Source organism: Lissotriton vulgaris, chromosome 11, assembly GCF_964263255.1.
Source record: "Lissotriton vulgaris chromosome 11, aLisVul1.2, whole genome shotgun sequence".
Taxonomy (NCBI): Eukaryota; Metazoa; Chordata; class Amphibia; order Caudata; family Salamandridae; genus Lissotriton; species Lissotriton vulgaris.
In genome coordinates this window covers 943,130,659-943,157,547 of record NC_141699.1, presented here as the reverse complement: position 1 = coordinate 943,157,547, position 26,889 = coordinate 943,130,659, and the positions used below count along the sequence as shown (strand labels likewise).

General features: G+C 42.8%; 1 protein-coding gene across 1 annotated transcript in view; it reads right to left on the bottom strand.

Moving 5' to 3' along the window:
• Positions 1–2,971: 2,971 nt before the first annotated feature.
• The window catches only part of LOC147683721 (ceruloplasmin-like), a 427,036-nt gene continuing 403,118 nt past the window's right edge, over positions 2,972–26,889 (bottom strand). The window contains exons 18-19 of the mRNA XM_086944094.1: positions 15,956–16,118; positions 2,972–3,016 (exon numbers count right to left, since the gene is read on the bottom strand). Of these exons, the coding sequence (XP_086800220.1) occupies positions 15,957–16,118 (162 nt within the window). The 3' untranslated portion in view covers positions 2,972–3,016; position 15,956. The remainder of the gene's footprint in view (positions 3,017–15,955; positions 16,119–26,889) is intronic.

Here is a 26,889-nt window from a genome sequence, read left to right as displayed (position 1 = left end):
CATAAACCTTTGATTTACATGCTTGGTGAAAGCTCTTCTAATAGGGCTTCCTCTCGTTTAGTTAGGTTACGGGCTAGACTCCAAGAGTTCAATTTGGTAAGAACATCTGTGCATATTGTTTATCACGCATTCCTTTACCAATGCATGGGTCAGTCAGTTCTGATCTTGAATGTGTTTTTTCCATAGATGATGCCCTTCAAGATTTTAAAATCACTAAACAAGATTGGTTACAGGGCATGGAGCATGATTCTTGCTTGCAGAATGTTAAAAGATTTTTAATTAAAGGTTGGCCTGTGGACAGGAGTATGTCCATGGAGGAAAAACATTATGCACAGGTTGCATCTGAGTTGTCTGTTTCTGGTGACATCTTATTTAGACAAGACAAATTTGTTCCATCTTGTGGAATTAGACAATCTATCATCTCCTTAGCACATGAAGGACATCCGGGCATCACTGGCACTGTTAATAAAATTAAGTCAACTTATTGGTGGCCTGGTATTGACAATCAGGTTAAATTGTTTGTCAATCAATGTCCACAATGTTTGTGCTCAGACAAACATTGGAAGTTGTCCAATTCGCCATTAATACCTGTAGAATGGCCTGAAGCACCTTGGGAAAGGATTGGCCTGGTTTTCTCCGGTCCTTTTGCTATTTTTAATTCTGAGAAAAAGTATTTAATTGTGGCAATTGATTATTTTTCTAAATGGATTTATTTTTCTATTGTTAAAAATCCTGATTCCATTTCTGAGTATTTTGTTTTTTGAAACGTTTATTTTTCATTGATGGTACACCTCATGAAATTGAAACCGACAACGGTTCACATTTTGTTTCAAAAGAATTGAATATGTTTTTGAACAACTCAGATGTCAAGCATACATTGGTTCCCCTCTATAGTCCTTCATCGAATGGTTTGGTTGAAAGAGCAAACCGTTTGTTGAAAGAGGCTGTCCAAACTGCTTGTGTATACAGAATAGATATTTCTGAATTTCTTTGTAAGAAAATCTGGAACTATAATTGTACACCACACAATACCACGGGGGTTTCTCCTTTTGTTTTACTTTGTGGTCGTAATCCTTCTAAACTGAATCCTTCTTGGCTGATGAAAAATTCTCAAGTCAATCTTGATTTATCTAAAGTACGTGACCGTGTTAAAATGAAACAAGAGTGTTACAAAAATAACTATGACAAACGTATGCATGTTGCAGAAAAATCTCTATTTGCAGGTGATTGGGTTATTATCAAAAAACCTGTAAAAATTACTAAAGGTCAATCCAAATTTTCTGCTCCTGTTAAAGTTGTAAAAGTTTCTCGTGCAGCAGCTCTTTTGCATGAAAGGGGTTGGTGGAACAAGAATGCCCTCATTAAGGTTACTGATGAACAAGCCAAAATCATTTGTTCTAACAAACAGGATTCACATTTCTCTGATAATTCGGATTCTGATTGGTTTGGTGTTGGGGAAACTTCTATGCCTTCACCTGTTCCCATTAATACTCCTGTGAGTATCTCTTCTGATTCTTCTTCTCTGTTAGCTGGTGGTGATTCTTCAAGTAATATGTCACTCCCTGTGTTTCAACCTGTTTTAAATGCTGATGGCAAGGGGGATGGTGTGGGTGTTGGTCGTAGGGTTAGAACTGTTCCAGTTAGACTTCGTGACTATATGTTGAATTAGTTTATTTTTCTCTTATTTCTTTTTTTCTTTTCTTTTCGTTCCTTTTATTTTATTAGGGGAAGGATGTGCAGTATGTACTGTAAATGTAATTACTAGGTTGCTTTAAGGAATGTATCTCTTATGTTCTATCTCAAGTTCTTAGAATTGTATGATGTGATGTTTCTCTCATTCTGAGCCTGTACTCTCATGTTACTGGTCGTGGGTAATTTACTCTACGATTAAATCTTTAACTAAATCATATTACTCTTGCCTACTTGGATTTATTCTTGTGAAGAGCTTACTACAAAAATGTCACTCCATAATCCCTTAAGCACACAATTTGTCTGTTTTTCCCATACATGCTCGTAAACCTTAAACGGTCACCTCACAACTTACAGTCTTGAGTTTTCCCTGCCAAACAACATGCTATCACATCGTGAACTACCTCAAAAGCCAACCTAAAACTTACCCAAGCACAGGCATAGATAATAAAACTCAGCATGATTCTTTCAATAAATAGAATATATCAAATAAATATTTTATACTACAGTAAAACAAACCCTTAAAGATAGAAGTTGACAAATCCTAAAAAACACTTCTATCACACTTTCAACTAATTTACAAAATGTTTGATATTGTTTAAAATAGTACTTATTTCTTTGAGCAGCAGCAATAAAAGAAGGACGACAACAGTCTACTCAATGGTTTACCTGTGTTTGGAACGCTTGTTAAAGTTCTTTATTCTATTATAAGAACCTTTAAGCTTGCTGCTGAGTGATGGCAATAAAAGATTTATTGCATAATGTTGGCCTCTGTGTCGTGCCATAAAATTAATATTAAATGTACAGGATTGTAGGGTAGCAAGAGTCGTACCATTGACAGGGAATAGCGCTGCCAGATATTCCTCATTTGATGGCGACATTTTGGGAAATCAGTGAAATGATGTTGTGAACAGTTCGGTTTTTACGAGTCTGCTGTCGTGCACACACTAGCTTTGTGATCTCACAGTCGAGTTGAGAAAATTCCACAGCTTTGGTGCTTGAACTCCTTGGGATCTGCCTTCATGGTTCTGCTTCTTGAAGGTCTGTTGAGTGATTTGATGCAGTGTAGCTCCTTGGGGATTTCTTGGCTCGGTTGAAGTGAGGGGCAACATTTTGCTTGCATTCAAGACTTCTCTTCCAAAAGTCCAAAAAGGTCTGAGATTGACAGCATTTTCTTGTCAACCCAATACATTCACTTACCAACTTATAGTGGACACTTGCTTGCTCCCTGGTCAGCACTATGCCTATGTACACATTCACTGGAGCACAGTAGAAACAGGACTAACATTTCATAGAGTGTTTATTCCATTTTACAACCACACCAGCCCTAGAAGTGACACAAATGACAAGCACATCATTTAACAATACAATAAAAGTGTGAAACAATTCCAAATTCTGTAGGTACAGCCCATCCAATTGTTGCAATACGTCAGGGTAAACTTTGATGCCTCACAGACAGCAGCGATTTACGCACAGTTTACTTTATTCAGTGCACAACATATCTCCATCTCTTTCTGGGTACACTTTGGAGGCACACAACATTTCACACATCGTGTGGCGTGCTTTCATAGTTATAAATAGATGGATGCAACAGGAGTAAGAGGAGGCGTAGCCTCTGGCAGGCAGTTTGGGTGTAAAGTGCTGCTTCTCAAGTCGTATTTTCACATTTGTTGGCTCATCTGTGCTCACCGTACTGTTTTTTTGTGTAGTGTTTTGAAAGGTTGGCTCAGAAGAGAAGTTGAGAAAGACTACCTAAATAGACTTGAGAAAAATAACTTGAGAGGATTCCCACGGCACACAGCCAGTGTTTCAAGACTCCATGACTTTTAATCATGAATGAACACACTGATAGCACTAATGCCACAGTTGTGTTGATTTTAATTTGTGTTTCTTTAAATTCATCACAGAAAACTTGAACCGTGTGCAGAACTTCCAAATTAATCCACATTTTTGACACAATTGATCCATACCATTACAATTCATATCTCGTTCCATTACACAGCAAATTGAGTATTAGTGCCCTTTAACCCTCACCCCAAAGTGGGCCAGCTAATTCATTGGGGATTGCAGTGAAAGGAGTCAGGACCTGTATATTTCAAACATTTCTATATCCACTGATTTCTAGTAAGTCTCTACCTATGCCTGTACAATATCAGTATTCCAAGTTTCTAGTCACATTTATATCATGTTAATGACATAACAATATTTCATTTTGCAGTTTAAAGCAAATCATTATTCATCCTTTGCATTAGTGTACTAGCCCATACGTGTATCTGTATTATTCTGGTTGACAGTCACTGAAGTTCGTATTCTTTCTGTCCTGCATTATTATCTACTGGCAACAACCTTGTTCCTTCATCACATTCTTAGGAAGTCCATCATCTGCTTCCTTTCTTCTTTCTTTGTGATTGGGTAACAGTATTCCTGATTGGACTACACAGGGTCTGCACAATTTTACAAAGTCATCTTGATGTTTAGAGTTCAGCCTTTATGTAGATTGGTTTTCGCGAAATTCAAATACTGGAAACATTTCACATGGAAAATCAAAAAAAGTTTGTGATTGTAATTGGGACGCTTGCTCCAGCTCCAGCTCCATATGGCGATCTGTTGTTTCATCCCAAGTACCATATTTATCAATTTGAGAGTTGTCTTACTGTTCAATACTTATTTCTGCATGGGGAAATAGATTGTTGAAGAATCATCAAAACATTGTTTGCGCAGACAGACATGGTTTGATTACGCTTTAATATTTACTCTTTCTCTAAACATAAATATTAACTTGGTAGTTTTGTAAAAACATGATTTTTATCATTTCGAAATAATAACACCACTTGAAGCTGAGAAATGTAGATGGAAGATTTTTTGTCACAGCATTCCACTGTAGGGAAGTAAGAGAGTAAGACAGATTGTTGGTTAGTTCCATGCCAGGAGCATCAGTATGAAAAAATGGATGTGCTCTGCTAGGGTACCAGAGGTAGCGGGTCAATGTAACACTATGTGAGAATGACCTGTGCTATGATTGTCCAGTGTTGTTCATGAAGGGCCAGATCCATACCACAATTCCAGGAAATCCACATAAGGTTATTTATATAGGATGAAAATGAATTTACTTCGTCTGTGGTCATCCTGAAAACTTGGCATGGCTTCCGATCTGTCTTGACCTTGTTGGATACCCTTAACCTATGCAATAAAGTATTAAATGGCAATGTTCATCGATATAGATCTTTGGAGTTCTATAAGCAGATCTGAATGTCAGAGCTCAGGGACATTCAGCAGCATGCAGGACGGTATGGTTGCAGAAGGGATAGAGTCTTCGTTCATCACACATTGAAAGCGCCTTGATGGTGATGATATCAGAGCAGCGATGGTTTAAGAGGAAGGCACACATTGGGACACAGAAATAGTGAGATGGTTAAAGGTAAATCATCCAAAACAATCTACACTTTTTTGACACATTTAGCTCCCTGGATAACAGTGGAACAACTGAATCATTACACACTGTGAACTGAAAACAATACTCATATAGTTGCATCGACAATCGCCTACTTCATCCTGGCAACTGATGAAAGACTTTGCTCTTCCTGAAAATTACCAACTACGAACGGCATCTGCTATGATTAAGAGAATCAAGGGGAAAGGTGTTACCATACCTTCCAGCTGTTCACCTAAATACTGGCTGCCTATTGTGTCTTCTAGTGATGTAGGGTGCAAAATCACACAGTGTCCTATGGTGATGTTATGTGCTAACATCAAATAAACAAGTAAGCAAAGAATGAACACAGTAAGATGAGTCCTCAAAGCCATTTATTTATGTAAGACAAATGTAAAAGAGCAAATAGGTGTACTTAAGGTATACGGAAGTGTGAACATGCTCACATAACTCCCTTCACTCATGCCATTTTTTACACCAAAGTGTGAATATTGTGTGAGTAAATATCTCTCAAAAGGAGGTGGGTATCTTGGGTCAGGGTTTCACTGTTGAGCTTGGGAACTTCCACAAATTTCTGATTTTGTGGTTATTCTCAAACTTGTCTGATATCACATTACACCCTGAAAATGGTCTTAAATTCACTCTTGCAATGGCCAGGAGTAAATCACTTTCCAGGTAGGAGGAGGAAGGCAAGAGTCTTAAGCTGGTGTTGGTGTATCAGAACAGACAGTGAGAGGCATATTTACTAAGATATCATGAAGCACAGAAAGTCTACCAGTATTAGTAAATTTGGGAATGCTTTAGAATCCATGGGTGGATGAGGAGGAACACCGATGCTCCACCCGTAGAATACCTACCCAGGCCAGAGTAAGGCAATACATAATTTGCGCTGCATTGCATTGCTCTGAATTTACCAAGCCATTCAGGGTCCCGCAAGGTGACCTTGTCTGACTTGATAACTCCTACTTACGTTTTGTGTCGCCCTTGCATGCCATAAGAAAAGAGCTTCTCTGCCACCAGAGTACTAAGGAATTTGTGCAATAAAAAGTGGGGCCCAGACCCCAGACTTTTAGATTACTTCTGGAATTCAAGAGGAACCTTTGCCAAGGAGAGGAGCTGGAAAAACTGAAGGAGAAGTGTTCCCCCTTTGCTGTGTGCTGTTTGGGGGTTAGCCTGCAGTGCCTGTTTCCAACAAGGAGAGGATATAAACTTTGCTGTTTATTGTGTTTCCTGCTTGAGGAAGATCTCCAAGGGCTTGAAGTAGAGCTTGTCTCCTATTTTGAAGTCTCAGGGATACAAACACTTCACCACCAGCTCCCCTGAACTTCCTGGCTGGGAGTTCTGACCTGACAAGAGCTGCCTGTGACTGTGTTGGACCTCCTGAGGTTCTTCATGCTGTTGGGAGCTGGGAAAGTAATTCAACTAGGAGAAGCGGGAAGCATCTGCACCTGTTCCGGACACATCGCCGAAGAAGCCGATACAGCACCTGCCCGCGGCTGGAGACATCACTGCCTGCCGAATCCTGTCCACTGATCTCCGAAGTCTGAGATCACTGCACCAATTCCAACGCAGGCCCTGCTGTATGGCTGCAAGAACCAACGCATCGTGGGACCCCAGGTTGAGAAACCAACGCAGCGCTGTAACCGCATTGAGAACTGCCGCATTCCCGATCCTCACGCATTGCACTGGGCGGCAATTCTTGGAGAATGCCGGGGCCGCATTAAGAAACCAATGCATCACCTCCCCGCACAGTAAGAAACTGATGCATCACCTCCCCTTTAGTAAGGAACCAATGCATCACCTCCCCTGCGTGGCAGTAAGGAACCAACGCATCACCTCCCCTGGAGTAAGGAACCGACGCATCACATTCCCTGTGCATAAGGAACCGACGCATCACCTTCCCTGCAGCTGTTTTTGTTTGTGACTGTGACGCATCCAAGGTACTTTGTGTTGAAAGTGTCACAACTATAGTTTCCCATGGACAGTACTGTTTCTACCTTTTAAAAGTCATATTTTGATTACTGTATTGTGGAGTTTTTGTTGTTTTGGTCTTGTTTGGTTTAGATAAATATTACATATTTTTCTGAACTGGTGGGGTGTCCCTTCGTAGTGTTTTTACTGTATTACTGTATGTGTACACAAATGCTTTACACACTGCCTCTGAGATAAGCTTGTGCCAAGCTACCAAGGGGGTGATCGGGGGTTATTTTAGAAGTGTATCCCCTTTACCCTGACTAGGAAGAAGACAAAGGTGCAAACCATTGCCAACTAGAGACACCCATTTCTAACAGCTTCATTATATACATTAAGTAAGGGCGGCAGAAGGCACTTTCTAAACTTCTGGTATTACTCAATGGGGAACTCATCGGGCCCAATTGTCTTGCATGCTTGCATGCCTGGGAGGGCTTTATTTAGCTCCTCTGTTGAAAGGGGTTATTCTAGGTCTCCTCTGTCCAAGTTGGACAATTGCTTTAGAGGCAAGCCCCCAATTAGGGGAGATGAAAACTCCCTCTGGGGGGGGGGGTCGTTCACGTCTAGCATTTATTATTGCAAAATAGCCATATCTAGCTAAGAAAGGGCAGTTAGTGTCCATTAAGTGGGCCTTCTGCAACATGAGTACATACAATTCTTCTCTTTTTGCCCAACCAGGGACTGTTCCATGTTTAATGCGGTCAAATAGCCCATTGATATTCTACGTCACGACCTTGGACCCATGCATTGCTTGGGAATTGCCTTAAATCTAACCTGTGTGATGACCCTGACTCCCCGTTGCCCCGCTTTGCTGTACTAGTCTGTACCCTGAATATTGCACGTGCCGGCTTGCTAACTGCAGCCAACAGGGCCAGAAGTTCCCCTCTAGCTACCCCAACTCCCCCACTCCATACTTCCAACCCGAAGCACCTGTTGTCTCAAACAAACATAACTCCCCACAAAATGTTTCAATTAAGGTTTCCAACATGCACGCACCCCTGTACTGCCACTGGTGCATCAGGATCTAGTGTTACTGGCAAAATAAGTACAAGATGAGTTTACTCATACAGACGGGTTGGACAGGTTCCAGACCTGTGTCGCTGGTTTAGTCGTGGGCCTCGGGGGTCTGGCCCGGAGTGGTCAGTCTCCCTACTTCGTCTAATTTCCACATCACTTGTCCACATCACTTGGCAGGTCAGTGCAGTCTCTAGCCACCCGCAGGATCGCGTCCCTATCCCGATAGTTCAGGACCTTCACAATTGTGGGGGATGGAGGGGCACCATGTGGCAGTCACGTTGCCAGTCGCAAAGAGCTTGTTTTAGAACAAACAAGTCAGATCATTTCTCTTTCGGGGTCCATGACAGGAATCACTCCTCTAGAAACATATCTGGAGAGGCTCCCTTCACTCCCTCCAGATATTCTCTCTAGGATACGCAATGCAGAGGTAAGGCGGGTTACCACCGTCTTTAATGATGTCACTGTGTCTTACAGGTCTGAATAACAGCCCTCCGCTCCTGATACTCTTTTGGCAGTGTTTGCAGATATGCTGCAAAAGTGCCACTAACTTTTCCAATTTTAGCCTCAGGGACGAAAATGAAGCTTGTATAGTTTGTAGAATTTCTACGGCTTCTGAAGACCCAGTGCACTTCGTTGATGTCTCCTCCTCTACAACTGACTTACCTGATGTCATAGGTGGGGCTGTAGATTTGCCTATTTTTGTCTGACCCTTATTGGGGATCTGCCTTTCCCATATCAGTGAAAGTCTAAGGACTGGGATCCAGTCATCTGACCAGAACACCACCTCTTTGCCCTCTTTCCTATGCCCTCTTTTGATGTTCAGTGGGCAGCACTCCAATCCCTTCTCACTTCTCTGCCCTGGGTATCTGCTGTGGGCGTGGGCCAAGTGGGCCATCGTGGCCTATTCTCACACGCTCTTTCAAGGCCTGAAAGTCAGTCTTCTCCTAGGCGGTGCAATCCCACAATAGCAGCCACATAGAGACTACCCTACTTCCTCACAGGCCTCACGGTTCCCCCTCAGTGCAGCACTGCCTTCAGGTCAAGTGGAATACAGCATCATCCCTTTCCACTCTGTACATGGGGATGGGCTTTGACCCTCAAGCCAGGGGGCCGCTAGACCAGTCAGGCCCAAGGGCGCCCCTCTCTATTGCTGGGTGGTAACACACCTTTACGGCATAGCACTATCGCCCCACCACCCCCTAGGGGGCCAGTCCCGTGCTACATTCCTCATCTTTCTACCAAGTCCAGAATCCAAGGCAGGGCTCACAACTTTCAAGCCTCTGGGAAGGCTCCCCTGATCATTCTTTTCAGGGACTTGCCACTGACTCTATGGTGGGGCCAAAGTGCCGGAATGGGTGATGCTCTTCTATCAGGGCCACAGCGGCATCCCCTAGTGCAACATGATCACTGGACCCTCCTTGGCCACACCAGCCCTGGGGTCCACACATATGGGCTACCACCATACAGTCTACTGCCCATGCACGCAGAGCCACTTTACTTTAACCCTGGGGGGGGGGGGGGGAACGATTGGGCTACACTTGGTCCCTGTGTCGCTTGGGAGACACAAGTGTCTTTCTTTCTGGCGTGGGATCGCGGTGACCACCAAAACTACTCAGCTGCCCCCCTTCTGCTGTCTATGGCAGCATCCGCCTTCACTCTGCTGAATGGTGTTGATTTGAGGGAACAGGTCCTCTCCAGTTGCTGAGTGCCTCAGTACACAGCAATGGCTGCCAACAACAGGATTAATCTAGATAGTTTTGTTGGGGAACCGGGAGCACACAGGGGTGTGTTCAACATCTTGGCCCTCTAGGTCACACCCACCTGACCCGGATCACATTCAATATGATTCATATACTGGCATTGTTCCCCTAAATAAATGATTGATCATGAATTCATTTTCCCCGTCCCTGTGATCGAAAGGCTGCATAGAGCACTTTGCATTTTCTTTGTTAAGTAGTTTTTACATCAGGTCTAGGAAATATTTTTTTTAACTGGTATAGCTCAAACAAATCTTAGGAATTGGAGGCTGCACTAGCTTTCTGATCAAAGCTTGATTTGATGGAAAATTGTGTACCTATTATTGGTTATACTAGCGACGCCTCACATAAACGAAAGCATCTGGGAGGCAAGCTCCATGCCTGAGCAAGCACCTATTGATTGAATGTTTATGCCATGTTTTTATCCTGTCTTATTTCTGGCTCGGTACTGAGTGGTTTGGGGGTTTATTTGACCTCTCGTCCTTGGGTACACATTGATGTGCTTTGGAGGGGCTCCTTCTTGTATGATCTGCTTGAGTAATAGGTTATCTATGAAATGTGTATATTTTATTGCCCTTTTAAATTTGTATTGATGAATTTGTTAGTATGATGATGTAGCTTATGCATTCTGCTTTGAATTCCGAAAAATGTTTTCATGATTGACTGATTGATTGACACAGGTATAATAACTTCCATTATATTTTTCAAGATTTTTAGTATGGAGCTGCAGGAAAATAACAGTGGCATTTATAAGTACTGAAAGCTATAATGGCCATCACACTCCATTGGGCAAGATCATGTAAAAAAGATATTAGAGTCTGGGGTGAGGTGAAACTGAACATATTAGACTATTGACCTGATATCTTGGAATTTGGGCACCAGTGATGCCTGAGCATAGTTTTGAGACCACGGGCAAAAGAGCAGAGTTTTGTGGTATTTGAGGATGATAGGGACACACAGAGAAGGAGGACACGTTGCAATGGGATGTCTAAGTGTGATATGTGATACAAGTGAAAGAGGGAGTGATACCAGTAAACCGAAAAATAAGATGTGTCCTATTAGGTGACAGGGAGGAACTGGCTGAGGTGCTAGAAAGCATTCACAAATAAAGTATTAATGAGCCTGTGAAGTCATGTATTTGGTTGTCTCCTATTGTGGTTGCACATAAAGGCATAAAACAACTGGGTATGTGCATTGACCTCGGAAGTGTAAACCAATCAATTTAGGTTGATAGACATCCTTTGCCATGGACTGATGACATAGCTAGCACACTGAACAAATTGTGCTGTTTTAAAAAATGTTTTTTCAGGTTTGACAAGTGGGCTTGGCTTTAGATTCCAGGTTCTTACCCGCCTCTGTAATACCTGAGGATTTTTCTAATTCAAGAGGGTGTCAGTAAGTTGGGGATGGCATCAGCTGTCTTTCCAAGTGGAATTCATACCGTGTTGAAAAAGTCAGGTTTAGCTCTAGTAGTTCAGATTGATTCTTTGGTATAAGGGGATAGTCAGACAGACCACAGCAGGAGACTGAATGTTGGGTCTGGTGAAGCTGGAGAAGAACGGTTTGAAAAGTAGAAAGGACAAATAAACACTGAGCAAATTGCAATTAAAGATTTGGGACATATATTTGAGGAAGTTATTAAACCAAGACCACAGCTGTTGAGAAGAGCTTGAATCAAAGACGCCGGACGAGTTACTGTAATTGAAATGTGTTAGTTCCATGATAGATTGTGAAAACTGTGCTGAAATTACTGAGCCGAACAGATTTGCTAGGAAGGGGTATTATAATTAAAAAGGGAGACATCAAACCAGTTTGATTCAAATGTCTCTTTTGCATCTCTATATTTCAGCATGTGTAGTATTATGCTACATTTGATGCTGGTAAGTATGGACTTGTGTGATGTGTTTCCAAATGCAGAACTTTGGTGAGTACCTGATAGCATTTGCTTCCTGGGTATAAAGGCAGCAAGAAGACTAGTGTCATGTGTATCTTAGACACTAAGGGGTCAATTCTGATCTCGTTACGAAGGGCTCTGAATCGGATTTGGTTTTGCTTATAGTGATCTGGAGCCCTTGTTTCCAAATCTTTCCCAATTCCGAATGACCAAGTACGATGCCTGGAAACCCTTAGCGCTGACTGAATCGGTTCTGAAAGGCATCCGAAGAGATAGAGCCTTTCGGGAGCTGATTTGTACAGCTTTAAGGATTTGGTTTTCGAGCGAGCAAGTACGATGACCGATTAGGACAGCCTTTCCGATTCGGTTTGCCAGGAATGGAAAGGCAGCCGGAATCGCTCTTTGGGGGGCCCAAAATACCCTTAATTGAAGGTGGGTATTTTCCAGCACCGCAGGAAGTATCTACACTTCTTGTTGCAGGGGCAGGTATTCAGGTTTGTTTCTCTTTCGTTTGGTGTTTCATCAAGTTATTAAATTGAAAGGGTTAAGGATGATCATTATCTGGACAATATGATTTTCTTAGGTCAGGAGAAATCTGAGGCAGGTTCAGGTGAGACAGGTGCAGATAGGTCTAATTCAGAGCTTGGGATTTGTAGTCAGACCTGATCCTTTCAAGGCTGATGAACTTCTTAGGGTTCTATTGGACTCAGAGAAGCAAGCCTTGTCTCTTTTCGAGGGAAAATTTAAATCTATCAATGAAGAGTTAAGGATGGTGCTGGCAAACCAGAAAGATTCCCTGCAGCCATTGGCAAGGATAGTTGAAATACTCTCTTCATCAATTAAGGTAATCTTTCTAGACCCTCTTTATTACAGGGCACTTCCAATCAGGCAGAAAAGGGCAAAACAGAGGGCAGAAAAACGAGCGAGCAGAAAAAGGCAAGACAGAGAGCAGCAAAAAAAAAGAAAGGCGAAACAGGGAGCAGAACAAATAGTAGAAAAGGCAACAGAGCAGGAGAGGGCAAAACAGCAGGCAGACAAATGAGCAGAAAGGCAAAACATAGGGCAGAAAAACGAGCAGGGGAGGGCAGTGAAATGAGCAGAAAGCAAAACAGAGCAGAAGAGGGCAGCAAATCGGGCAGAAAAAGGCAAAACAGTTGGCAGAAAAATTAGCGGAAAAGGCAAAACAAAGAGCTGAAAAACGAGCAGCAAAGGCAAAACAGAGGGGGGGAAACAAGCAGAAAAGGCAATATAGAGCAGAAGAGGGCAAAAGAGAGGCCAGGAAAATGAACAGGAAAATTAAAAAACGAAGGGTAGGATAACAAGCAGAAAAGGCAAAACAGAGGGCTATAAAATGAGCAACAAAAGGCAAAAGAGAGGGCATACAAAAGAGCAGATAAGGCATAACAGAGCAAGAAATTAGCAGAGGAGGCACAACAGAGGGCCAAAGGTTGATAGGCAGCAGAGTGTAGCGGACTGCAGGCAAGCTGGACAGGAGAACTGTAGTGAGGGAGTTGGCACAAGGACCTGCTTATTTGGAGAATAAAGAAGAAACACCTGAGAAGGGGTTTGCAATATTCAGAGATGGTTCACTTTCCCAGGCTTCCTTGTCTGATGAATTTTGACAAATCCGGGTCTGGCTCCTGCTGGACTTGGCCATTCTTCAATCATTACTGGAAACTATCAAGTCCCGCTCCCCGTTTGACTCTCTTCCCCCATCCAAGCTCAGGCTTTTGGACAAATCAGTTCTTAGCGTGTTTCTTAACCTTCTCAATGCCTTTCTTAAGTCAGGCCATGTTCCTCAGCACTGGAAACACGCTCTGGTGCTTCCTTCATTGAAAAAGACTGGACTTGATCCTTTTTGCTGGTCACATTACTGGCCTGTATCCCTCCTTTCTGTTTTCTCGAAGGTTTTGGAAAGTCACATCAACTCCCAACTCTCCTCTCACATGGCAATTCACAATCTATTTCATCCGTCACAGTCTGGCTTCCGATCTGGCTACAACACCGAATCGACTCTGCTCGGGGTCACTGAATATCTCCGGCAGCAGCTTGATTGTGGTGCAATGGCAGCTCTCACTTTACTAGACTTGAGTGCTGCATTCGACACAGTCTCACATTCCATCTTGGCTGATCATCTTGAAGCCGCAGGTATTGAGGACATGGCTTTGAGGTGGCTGATCTCTTTCTTAAAAGATCGCTTGTTTCAAGTCTTCTCCCATACCATAAAATCAAATCCAGTAGTTTTATCTTCTGGAGTGCTGCAGTGCTCAATTTTATGCCCTCTGCTTTTTAATCTCTATGTTCAGCCTTTAGCCGGCATTTTAGAGAAGTCGGGGCTGACTATTCTTTCCTATGCAGATGATACCCAGATCATCTTTTCTCTCTCCGCCGCTCAGCATCAGAACCCTTACCTGCTCCAGCTCGGACTGAGTAGTATCTTTTTGTGGATGTCCAGAAATGCCTTGAAGCTGAACAATACAAAAACAGAGGTTCTTACTCTGGGAAACAGTCCCAAACTCTGGGGAGCTTTTCAATGGCCTGACACTTTTTCACCTCTACCTGCTCCGGTCACTAAAGTCAGGAACTTGGGTTTTACTAACCTTTCCCGCAAAGTCCAAGTAACTGGGTTCACTGCAACCTGCTTTGTGGCTCTTAAATGACTAAAACAAATCCTTTGGTTAATGTCTCCTGCAGCCCAGTGTACAGTTATGCAGGCATTGTATGATTTTCAGACTTGATTATGGCAATGCCTGGGTGCTGATAAAGCCTCCGTCCATTGTTAACAGCTCATCCAAAATGCGGCTGCACGTCTCCTCTTCCTGCTGCTTGGACATGCCTCAGTCTCACCTTTGCTTCATCAGCTCCATTGGCTCAAGTTGAACAAACGCATCAAGTTTGAGGCCTTATGCTACATGTTGCGGCCAAAACATGGTTTGTTGCCCCTCTACATACAAAGCCTGGTTAAACGTTACATGCCCACTCGATAGCTAAGATCAGCTAACCTCTCTTTGTTTCCTCTGCCCAGACTCCGTCTTGCTCGTATGAGAGGCCACTCATTCTCCTACCTTGACCCCAAACTGTGGAATTCTCTTCCTTTGGAATCGCCCTTAGCCTTCTGTAAGAAATTAAAGACCTCCCATTACAATCAAGTATAATCTTTTTCTGTGCTGTTACACCATCCTCCTCAGCTACTTTGAGTAGGTGGGTTAAGGGGGTAATGGCTATGGTGCGGTAGAAGCAGGTAAGTTTGGTTCACATTCAGTGTGGAGTGCTATGACTTCTAAGGCCTTTTGGGCTTGCACCAGGCTGGAAGATATTCTAAAATCAGCAGATTGATCAAAGTTTCTACATTTAAAACCCTGTTATTGGTAGCCCATTCAGTATGCTGGGTGATCGTGGTGGGAATGTTTTAAACTTGCAAAATAGGGCCCTCTGTCTTGTAATAAAATTGTAGATTCTCCATGTTGATAGTGAAGGAAAGCCCTTCTCTTATTAAAGGTGAAGGAGGTAAATATGAATCTGCCACTATATATGTGAATACCTGTTACCTGTTTCCCACAACAAGGGGCCTGTTTTTATAGCCTTTTTGATTGTTTGAACTAATCAAGCGTCAGCCTGAGCGGTCAGGTCTGACTGAATTGATATACAAAGATGACAATTGCAAGACATACTATTACACTGAGGACTGTGGTCAAAGGAAGTAGGAGTTACTTTGCCTCTTGCATGGGTTTTTGCTTTTATTTCGTATTCCGACAGGGTTTATAATCTCAGCACATAAGAAAAAGGTTTATTTGGGGCCATGTCCATTTATAGTGTTGGTCGTGTTTCTGGTATGTTCATTTTTCCTGATTGAGACTGCAAAATTGTGGGAAATGTAGTGTTTCTTTGATTGCGCTGTGTAAATAAAGCAGTTAGGGTGATGGGGTGAAAGCTGGATATGAAGCAAGGCTCCTGCCACAAACGTAGTTTTACTAACCAGCCATCTAGGTGAACTCAGCCTTTTAATCCTCTTTCTCATTATTAACCTCATAGCTGCTATTACACATTCCTCCCCAGTGCTGCGCTGTCCATTAGAACTAGTGCTGAATGGACGTTCAATGGTCGTGCGCAGCACTGGGGAGGTAGTGCTGCCGTCGGCCAATGCACCGAGGCAGCACTTAAGGGGTTAACCATATTTTGTTTGTTATTATTTCTTACCTTATTTTGCGGTCACAGTGTATGTAGCCTCCATACCATAAGTGATGTGATCATTTACATGGCAATGCAGAAGCCAGGTTCCATTGGATAATGCTTTCATTCTTAATGTTTGATAAGTTCCTGGGAAGAGGTTAAACACATCCGAATGATGCTTTTCATAATTCTAGAGAGAACATGTATACAGTATGAGAGGTGGTTATTTACTTTCAAGTCATGCTACACATTTATGCTACAAGAATAATGTCAACATGTGTTCATTCATGCTCTTTTGAAACTGTAGTTCAGATGTGTTTGAACTGGGCTAGGGTGAAGTTAGCAAACAACTCTTTTGCCAGTTTCTGGCCATGGTCTTTAGTGAAGTTTAAAAAAAAATCAAGTGTGTGCTAGAAAAAAGAAAGCGAAGAATTCTAAAAAAACAGTTCAAACAGGGGATAAACTTGCAGAATTTACTATGTTACAGAACGTTTTCTTCCACAGAATTGATATTGCAATAATAAAGAGCCAGAAAAATATTTTCTAGGGAAATTTTGAAAAGTTGACAACCTTCTGAATTTGCACTGTTGCTCACCTTGCACAAGTCCAAAACTGGAATTTGAATCCCAGGCATCTTTCTTAAACTTATAGACGGAAACCTCAGCATTAATGGTGCTCATATTCCAACACACTTGGTTAAAGTGTCTAGGTTTAATTTTGCAGCACTTGTTAATCACTGAGAGCATTCATTCTCTCAGAATATGGTTGTAAAACAGAGTCTCTTTCTTCCTTTCTTTATTCTTTAATTCGATCTTCCAAAGGCAGATCATAAAAGATTCACAGATAAACTGGTGCATAAAAAAACAAGAATATTAAAAATATCTACAATAAAATTCTTAGATAACTTCCATTAAAAAGGATGAAAGTGCTTGGAGCTTACTTCAGAAGCTTGAAATGAAAAATAGCGGCATATAACACTAGTAATCTCACAACACCTTTAGGGAATTTCGAATGCATGAATCAGAATTCATCATCACAGTAAAAGACTAACAATTCAGTGTGGATACAAACCAAAAAAAAAATATATATATATATATATATATATATATATATATATATATATATATATATATATATATATATATATATATATATATATATATATATATATATATATATATATATATATATATATATATATATATATATATATTTATATATTGGGGGTCTACCATCTCCCACAGAGCCCCCCCCTTTACTTGGCAGTACCAGCACTCATCAAACTACTTTCACCCTGCTCCCAGTACTTACGTGAACTTGGTGCATACTGGTAGTTGCAGTCCGCTACAGAGACTACCTCTCTTTCCAAGGAGCAGGGTCAGCTGACTTTTCCACCAATTGGGAATGCCGTAGCAACTTTAAAGGAGGGTGGAGGTGTGACCCTCGGGCTGTGGCATCTGAAGAAGGCTTGGTTGCCGAAATGCATTATGCCTGTCAGCCTGTGAATAAACGGATTACCTCGACTGCCCCGCTGTGTTCTCTTTGATTACTTTTCAACAAAGTGGTCTTTCCTGTGAACATTTTTTCGCGTTTGTCAGTAGCGCGACCAGAGGACCCATCCTTCAAGTGCCCCGGGGGATTGCTGACACTGTGCTTCTTGCTTTCCTTTTCAAGTTATTAAATCACCCCGGGACCGCCTCGAGACCAGACCAGGCATATGGCCACTGCTACACGGCAGCTCGTGACTGCACGGGGAGGTTTGGTGACTTCACGCAAACTTCATGGTCCGGTCTGTGTTTGTTATTTGGGCTGGACGTTTGGGACTGGAGGTGACCCGTGACACAGTTATTTGGGGGTCTACCATCGCCCACAGAGCCCCCCCTTTACTTGGCAGTACCAGCACTCATCGAACTACTTTCACCCTGCTCCCAGTACTTACGTGAACTTGGTGCATACTGGGAGTTGCAGTCCGCTACAGAGACTACCTCTCTTTCCAAGGAGCAGGGTCAGCTGACCTTTCCACCAATTGGGAATGCCGTAGCAACTTTAAAGGAGGGTGGAGGTGTGACCCTCGGGCTGTGGCATCTGAAGAAGGCTTGGTTGCCGAAATGCATTATGCCTGTCAGCCTGTGAATAAACGGATTACCTCGACTGCCCCGCTGTGTCCTCTTTGATTACTTTTCAACAAAGTGGTCTTTCCTGTGAACATTTTTTCGCGTTTGTCAGTAGCGGGACCAGAGGACCCGTCCTTCAAGTGCCCCGGGGGATTACTGACACCGTGCTTCTTGCTTTCCTTTTCAAGTTATTGAATCACCCCGGGACCGCCTCGAGACCAGACCAGGCATATGGCCACTGCTACACGGCAGCTCGTGACTGCACGGGGAGGTTTGGTGACTTCACGCAAACTTCATGGTCCGGTCTGTGTTTGTTATTTGGGCTGGATGTTTGGGACTGGAGGTGACCCGTGACACAGTTATTTGGGGGTCTACCATCTCCCACAGAGCCCCCCCCCCTTTACCTGGCAGTACCAGCACTCATCGAACTACTTTCACCCTGCTCCCAGTACTTACGTGAACTTGGTGCATACTGGGAGTTGCAGTCCGCTACAGAGACTACCTCTCTTTCCAAGGAGCAGGGTCAGCTGACTTTTCCACCAATTGGGAATGCCGTAGCAACTTTAAAGGAGGGTGGAGGTGTGACCTCGGGCTGTGGCATCTGAAGAAGGCTTGGTTGCCGAAATGCATTATGCCTGTCTGCCTGTGAATAAACGGATTTCCTCGACTAACCCGCTGTGTCCTCTTTGATTACTTTTCAACAAAGTGGTCTTTCCTGTGATATATATATATATATATATATATATATATATATATATATATATATATATATATATATATATATATATATATATATATATATATTAAAACAACATCCTCCTCCTTTGTACTAAAATGCTCATGTAAAAAAGCAGCATCTGAGTAACATGTATCGTAGTCAATTCAATTCAATTCAATTCAATGAGCTTTAATTGGTTGAAATAAAATCGACCATAAAAGCACATATAAAAATGATTAAATTTCTCAAATCATTATATCAATGGAATACATTAGGACATGTTAAAAACATCATACTTTTCCCTAAATTAATTGATTTTAAAATATAAGTAGCAGTATGAAAACAGATATCAGGCTCATGCATGGTACACAGCAGACTCATAGCAGCATTCGTGGTTAAAGTGCAATATTTTTTAAACAGGGAGTTTAAGGAAGGCAATACGTAGGTTCAAATATAAGTCACAAATAAGGAGAAAGTGCAAAGTGCTCTGTTTGGTGTGTTGATCGCATGGGCACGGGGTAACAGAATACTTTTTAACACAAGGAAATGCTACCAGATGGTGGACAAGGCCTAATCTCATTCTTGTAAGAACGAATCGATGTGATGACCTGGTTACCTGACACAGATAAGCCTGGAACCCCTCAGTTTCTAAATGAGAGTAATAGAACTGGCAAGTTGTCAAAAGCTCACTCCTTTTTTTACCGTCACAGTTTTTCTCCCGCAAAAACATATTTTTCAGTTCAATCTTTGCAATTTCTATTACTCCATTGGGGTTTTCCAAGATATTTATATTACAAAGGTTTTTGAAGGTTTGTGCTATATAGTTGAGCCAAGGAATCTTTAAACAATTATCTAGATGGAGACAATCTTTGATAATGTTTCTATTAAATGTAGTCTCTTCTTTCAACCATATAGATGTACATAACAATAATGGTCTTAACCCAATTAGATCTGTCAGGTAATTAATCCCCAATTCGCTATGTATAAGATCAGGGGATGCAGAGGCGGGCAAACAGAATTTTTTTTGGAGAAACGTATTTTCCTCTGTTTGCAAGTCATCATGGTGGTAATGGCCCCATACCCCCGCACCATAAAGTGCAATCGAAGTACATCTGGATTGGTAAATGTGCACCATATCTTTAATTCTACGGTTCCTGATTTTGGCAGCAAACCTAAAAACCCCGTGCACACTTTTTATCAATTTGGACTTAACATTTATCATTTCCTGTGACCATTTACCGTTACCGGAAAAAGTTATCCCTAAGTAATAGAACTTATCTACTGTTTAAATTTTCTATCCTTCTACAAAAAAGGATTTGGTTTTCCCAGGCCTCAAGCCACAAATCATAGAATAAGTTTTGGTCCTATTGATCTTCAATTTTCTACCCTTAATAAAATCAACAAACTTCTCTATTAACCTCTGCAATCCTATCGGAGTTCTCAATAAAAACACGGCATCATCCGCATAAAGCAGAACCGGCACATCTTGACCATCCACCTGGGGTTCATCCGACTTAACAAGTTTAAGCTCTGCATCCACTGCATTAATAAAGAGTGTAAAAAGCAATGGAGCAAGGACGCAGCCTTGCCGGATGCAAAATTTAACTTCAAATTTAGGGGTACAATCACCCACCCCTTTGGCCATACCGCACGGATGTCATTAATTTTTCATAAAGCCTAGCCAAAAATAAATTATAGGCTCTGGGGCACCAAGACCTAGTAGGATCGGCCATAACAAGGCATGATCCACTAGATCAAATGCACTGCTTAGGTCAGCGAAGCATAGGAAAAGAGACCCTTGCTTTGCACATGTATATTTTCCTATTATTAAATCCAAATTGATGCACTGCTCAAGGGTTCCTCGCCCTTTCCTAAAACCGTATAGGGACTGTGTTAAAATTCTGTTTTCCTCTGCCCACTCCTGTAGCCTAACTAGTAGGACCCTGCTCATAATTTTGATTGATGAGTCTAAGAGAGAAATCGCCGGTCATTTTTTGCTTCAGATCTATCCCCTTTCGTGAAAATGGGGATAATTATTGATTCACCCCAAGTAGGGGTGGATTTTACCATTACAGTGACATTAAAAACTCTATTTAATATGGGGCCCCAGAGAGCAGGAATGGCTTTATAAACATCTATCGGAACGCCATACGGTCCAGGAGCTTTCCCTTCCTTGCTGCTGTTAATACCTTGTTACACCTCCTTAAGTGTAATATTAAGTGGTAGAATTGGCCAGATGCCTGAATCACCAGAGTCCATTGTGATTACATTTCCAGGGTTAAAAATGTTAGCGAAATGTGCAACCCATGCCTCACTACTGACATGAGATGTCAATTCAGGGACCTCTTCATTTTTTAAGAGGGGTGAATTAACTGTTTCCCAGAACATCTGACTGTTAGATGTTTCAACAGCCAGTGTTAATTTGTTCCAGGCCTCCTCTTGGAGCTCTCTCTTTCTCTAATTGAGTTGCAATTTATAGGTCAATCTTAAGTTCTAAACAAGCACCATATCCCTACTCCTACTAGGCAGTGCATGTGTTATCTGATTCTGGGAGTGAGTACATGCATGGTTGAACCATCCTCTATTTTGAGTCAATTTCTTGTTGGAAGTCCTAGTCATAATATTATCAATAAATCCATCGATTTTACCAAAATTCGTTGAGATCTGGGCTGATTCGACATTAACTTCCAGACTCTCTATAATCTCTGTGTAGCCAACTGTAATAATATGTTTTAATACCTTTTCCGGATTAACCCCTTTCCATTTTATCCCGGTACCATTGGATCTACATGGGATTATATTGCCAATCCTTGTTTGTATTACTGGGCATCTATTGCCCCATACAGCTAAAGTCATTGTAATACAATTATGGTCACTTAATAATAGAACTTCTACCTGGGGTTTAAAACAAATGGGGGTCAATGTTTATTGAGACCAATACGTGATCTATAATAGTGTTAGGATTTCTGCACGTAAAAGTAGGAATCAACTTTCCATTTCCGTCTTTTGCACACTGCATTATGTCCAAGTCGAATTTAGCCATAAATGTCTTTAAAATTTCGCCATAGTGATTGTTTGGGAAGTGCACACAATCATCTCCTGAATCATTCCTAAACCCACATATCTTAGTTGCAGACAGGAGACACAATTGCGTATTAAAGTCACCCACCCAAATTATATAAAAAATAACACCTTCATCACAACACAAAATATCAATTGTATTCTCCAATTCTGTAACTATCTTGTGACGTGTATAATCAAACAAATATTATAAAAGTTAATTAACAAAATTTCCCTACCATTTTTCTGGTGTAGCCAATGTACCTGTAAGTGGCAGCCAACATTAATAGATGTTTTAACTTCTATCGGCAGGTCAATGGACATGAGTATTAACAAACCCCACTTTGCTCTGCCTGCTGTGGAACACAAAGCAGGCAAGTTATAAGAAACAAACCCATCAAAATTAACATGTTCCGCACACCAGGTTTCCTGCAGACAAATAATGTCATGCTTGTTAACAAAGTCCATCCATCCATCCTAACATATCTGTTTTCTTAGTCAGTCCGGCTATATTCCATTATGCTATACTAAACACTCTAGTTTTGGGTCTCTCTATGGTTTCTGCTATCTGGGTTATTGACCGCTGATCATCCCCAGACGCGTTAACCATGTTGGGCACAGCATGGTTCAAAAGATCTGCCTCTGTATGGTCATTCCCATTACCATCTAAGGTTTCTCCCTGTTCTTCACTCAGATTCCTTCCTTCCAAGATGCTTATATCCCTTTGTAGACTTAAGACCCGACTAGATGACATTTGCCCTGCTGGGTTCTTGGCCCCTTGTTGCCTAGAGCTCCTAGAACCCACCATACTTTTATTGTGGTGGGAGGGCTGTGTCAATCATTATCTTCGAGGGAACTAAGTGGTAGGAATCAATTGCAAATAGGGAGGGCAAAGTGTTGCAAAGATGGCAATGACCAATTAGTTCTTGGGTAGGCCCGGTCTGATGCCATAGGTCTATCTCGTTTTAAATGGCTGTAGAAAAAACCAAGGGGCACAGCTAGAATACTACCATCATTATCTGTCAAGACAGAGGCTCTCTCCAATGTGATCCTGGCATAATATGGTTTCTTAAAATTCACATTAACACAGTCCCCATTTTTTGTTTTCCTCGTAGGACCGATACAGTTTACTCTTCTGGTCGTAAGGATCTGGTCTGCATGACTATATGGAAAACAGCAATTACGATTCAACCAGTCAACCACTTTATTTTTTAGGGATGCATGTGTTTCTATTGAACTCGGGCTAAGGGAAGGGATGTTTACTAATACTGCCACATATGGACAGCAATCCGGGGGTAAATTAATGGATCTAATCCTTATTCCTGCCTCTGGGTCTTTATCTGTTGGATTAATGGATACCTTAACAGCCTCCTTAATCCTAGTGCCTTGACTTTGTATCTCATGGGAGTAACTATCCCTTGGTAGTTCCTTTCTTTGTCCTACTGGGACTAAATTATCTACTGGATTAGGTACTCCAGGATAAGAGCTGATCGATGGCCCAGCCCTTTCATGCCCTGGAGTATCAGAAACAACCCCTAGGGCGGTTGTTGATCCTGTACCCTGTAGATCTTTCTGCTGACTTAACAGCCTCACCGTTAAGTTTATTTATTCTCTCTTCCAATGGTTCAAGATATTTTTCTAATGTAAGGGTTAAGGCTGTTATGATCCTATTAACTTGCGCATCACACATAATCCCCATATTAGATGGATCTTCCACTGTAGGATTAGATAATAGAACCTTGGTGCCTTTATTAACTGTCCCTTGTTTTTGCTGGTTTTTCCTACAACTCCTTTTCATTTTAGGGGTGGGTGGATCTTTACATTCCTGTATATTATGTACTTCTCTAGATTCAGGGGGAGAATCTGGGGCAGTATCTTAGCACATGACATCCGAATGGGGGGTAATGTGTAATTCTTTACTAGTATTAGGCTCGGTATTAGACTCCAATAGTGAGTCAACTGCTTTTGCGGGAGCGGATACATTTCCTGGCCCTAATGATAGGCGCCGCCCAGCCTTATCTATCTCAACGCTAATGGCGCTAACTGCCTTCACGAGGTAGCATTCAATAGTAGAGCCTGGGATCTCATTAACACTGTTATTTCCTTTTTGGGTTTTGCATTTCTACATATTGTTAATGGCGTATTAAGTAAAATCTAAGAATAAGAAACAATAAGAAAAAACCCACTTAATAAGGTATTATTTTTTGCTTAATAATAGCGGGAACACAGGTACCCATATATACTCACAGACAGACGCGGCGATTGAGGTTGCAGATGTGTTGCTTTACTTTATCTTTCTAGAAAAACGCTGATAGCTGACTAATAGCTCATTTTTAAAACGGTTCCGCATATTGTTGTATGTGTGTGTTTTTAATTACTAATACTGGTACTTCTTCGTGAGAGCTTCTCACCTGCATAATTACCGCTCCAGGCCCCGTTCCGCCCCGGCTGAGTGCCGTTTGTGCGGAGGGTCGAACTGCAGAGCGCCATTCTCCGCCTTCTCTTCACCACTTCCGCCCTGCCTTACCCAGCGCAGTTTAGCGGTCTAGTGGTTCACTTCAGACTCCCATAAAATGACGATATGGCGGAAGCGCAGCGGACGAGCGCAGCGGGAGCGCCGACTTCGCGCCGAAGTCGCGCTTAAGTCCAGCCCGTCTGCGTCCGTCCGCGGCCGGCCGCGACCTGCGGCCATACACTCTGCCCAAACTCTTACTTACTCGTCTGCCGATTTACTCGCTTTACGACAGACAGTTCCTCTACCGCCCTGTGCCATAAGGATGGCCAAGGAGTGCGGCATCTCGACTATTCCAATAACAGGGACCCCCAATCCGCGGTGCCCCACTCCTACTTCCGCATCCCCGCTCCTCACCTCCCTAGAGCCAGAGACGCGTCCCCTAACCATTCTATACCTAAACACCCGTTCCATGGTGAAACACCAGCTGGAAATCCATCGCCTGCTCGAAGATAGCGCTGTGGATATTCTTCTCCTCTCCGAGACCTGGCTTACAGATGATTCTGTACCCGATATTCTGGCCGCCATTCCCAACGGTTACTATATTATGCAAGCTAACCGCCCAGGGGGACAAGCTGGTGGTGGAGTTGCAGCCATTATTCGCAAAGAGCACATCTTTTCCACCTTAGATTGCACTCCCATCCCTAACACTCAAACCCTGGTCATTATACTTCGCTCGACCAGGTCCTCCCTTACTTGCGTTCTTATGTATAGAACCCCTTCCTATATGCCCTCTTTCCCACAACAAGTTGGGGACCTCGTCTCTCAGATCCTTATTAATCATGCTAAAGTCATCATCATAGGTGACTTTAACTATTGGCCTACCGACCCTCGGGAAAGTCGACTGTCTGAGCAGTTCTCAGAAATTCTAACTAGCATGAACTGTTGACAATTGATTTCCACGACTACCAACTGTAAGGGCCACATATTAGATCAGGTCTGGACGGCTAATTTAGACATTCTGCCCCCACTGGTAACCCCCTGCTCATGGTCAGACCACTATTTTATCTCCTTTTCAGTAGACCTTTCTATCCCTCACCGCCCCCTCTCCCTAGCAATATCTCAGCCCGTAATTGGAAGAATGCCAATTTAATTGAATTACACTCTCTTTTGGCAGCTTCAGTCCCTCCGCCTTCCGGCTCAGCCTCCCACCAAGCCGCTACCCTGGAACAATGGCTGACGGCGGCCTCCAACTCAGTAGCACCTCTAAAAACTATAAAAGCTATGCGCCCTCATGACGCCCAGCGATGGTTCACTGACCAGTTAAAACTGGATAAACTGGCCCTCCGCCAAGCCGAACGCCGATGGCGCCACAATTATGATCCCCTGCTCAAAATTGCATTCACGACCCTCTTGAAAAAATATAAATCCTCTATTCTAGAGGCAAAAACATCTTATTTTTCTCGCAAAATCTTGGAGTCGGCCTCCAAAGCAAAAGACATCTTCTCGATTGTCAATGAGCTCTCCCTTCCCGATCGTGTCACTCTTCCCCCCATGCCTATTCAGGCTTTGTGTGACAAGCTCAATGCCTTCTTCCAGGATAAAATCTCCACTATCAAAAACAATATTCTTTCACTCTCCTCGCCCCATTCATTCTTACCACCCCCTGAAAACTCCCTGCAATTCGACACATTCCCTCCCATTTCCACTACCGAGTTCCAAAGCCTTCTGCACAAAGTCAGTTCCGGGTCTCCCAACGACTGCTGCCCCCCTCACATCCTTAAAGAAATTTTTCTGACCTGCCCTGACCCTGCTCTGGCTCTTCTCAACACCTCTCTAGCCACTGGAGTAGTCCCTGATTCCTTCAAGCAGGCTGTAGTGCTACCCATTCTAAAAAAAGGCCAACGCAGACCCCTCAGTCTTGAGTAACTACAGACCCATTTCTCTTCTTCCCTATCTAGGAAAGATCTTAGAGACTTATGTGACTCGGTGTCTGAGTACCTTCATTGAGAGCTCATTCTTTTTGGACCCCCAACAGGCTGGCTTCCGCCCCCTCCATTCCATCGAGGCGGTCATTGCGGCAGTCATGGACACTTTAAGAACAGGAGCGGACAATAACATCCCTCAAGCCCTCGTCCTGTTAGACCTGTTGGCGGCTTTTGACACGGTCGATCACTCTCTATTGATCGACCATGTCACTAATGCCGGCATTCAGGGCGTTGCTCTTGATTGGGTCCGATCTTTTCTTGACGGCCGCTCTCAAGCAGTTCACCTCTCCACTTTTTCTGCTCCCCTTTCCTCCCTCTCCTGTGGTGCCCCTCAGGGTTCGGCACTATCCCCCCTCCTTTTTAATTTATATATGCAACCCCTTATGGTTTCTCTCCGTCACTCCCCTGCCACTATCTATAACTATGCAGACGATCTGCAGCTGATTTTTCCTTTGGATACCTCTCCCTCTTCCCGCACCAATTTTCAATCCACCATGCTATATATCTCTGATTGGATGGCCCACAGCCAGCTCAAGTTAAATCCATCCAAGACGGAACTTGTCCTGGTGGGTGGACCGGCCAATCCGTGGGATGAAAAAAGCCTTGGAGTAGTCATCTCTGGTGATCTA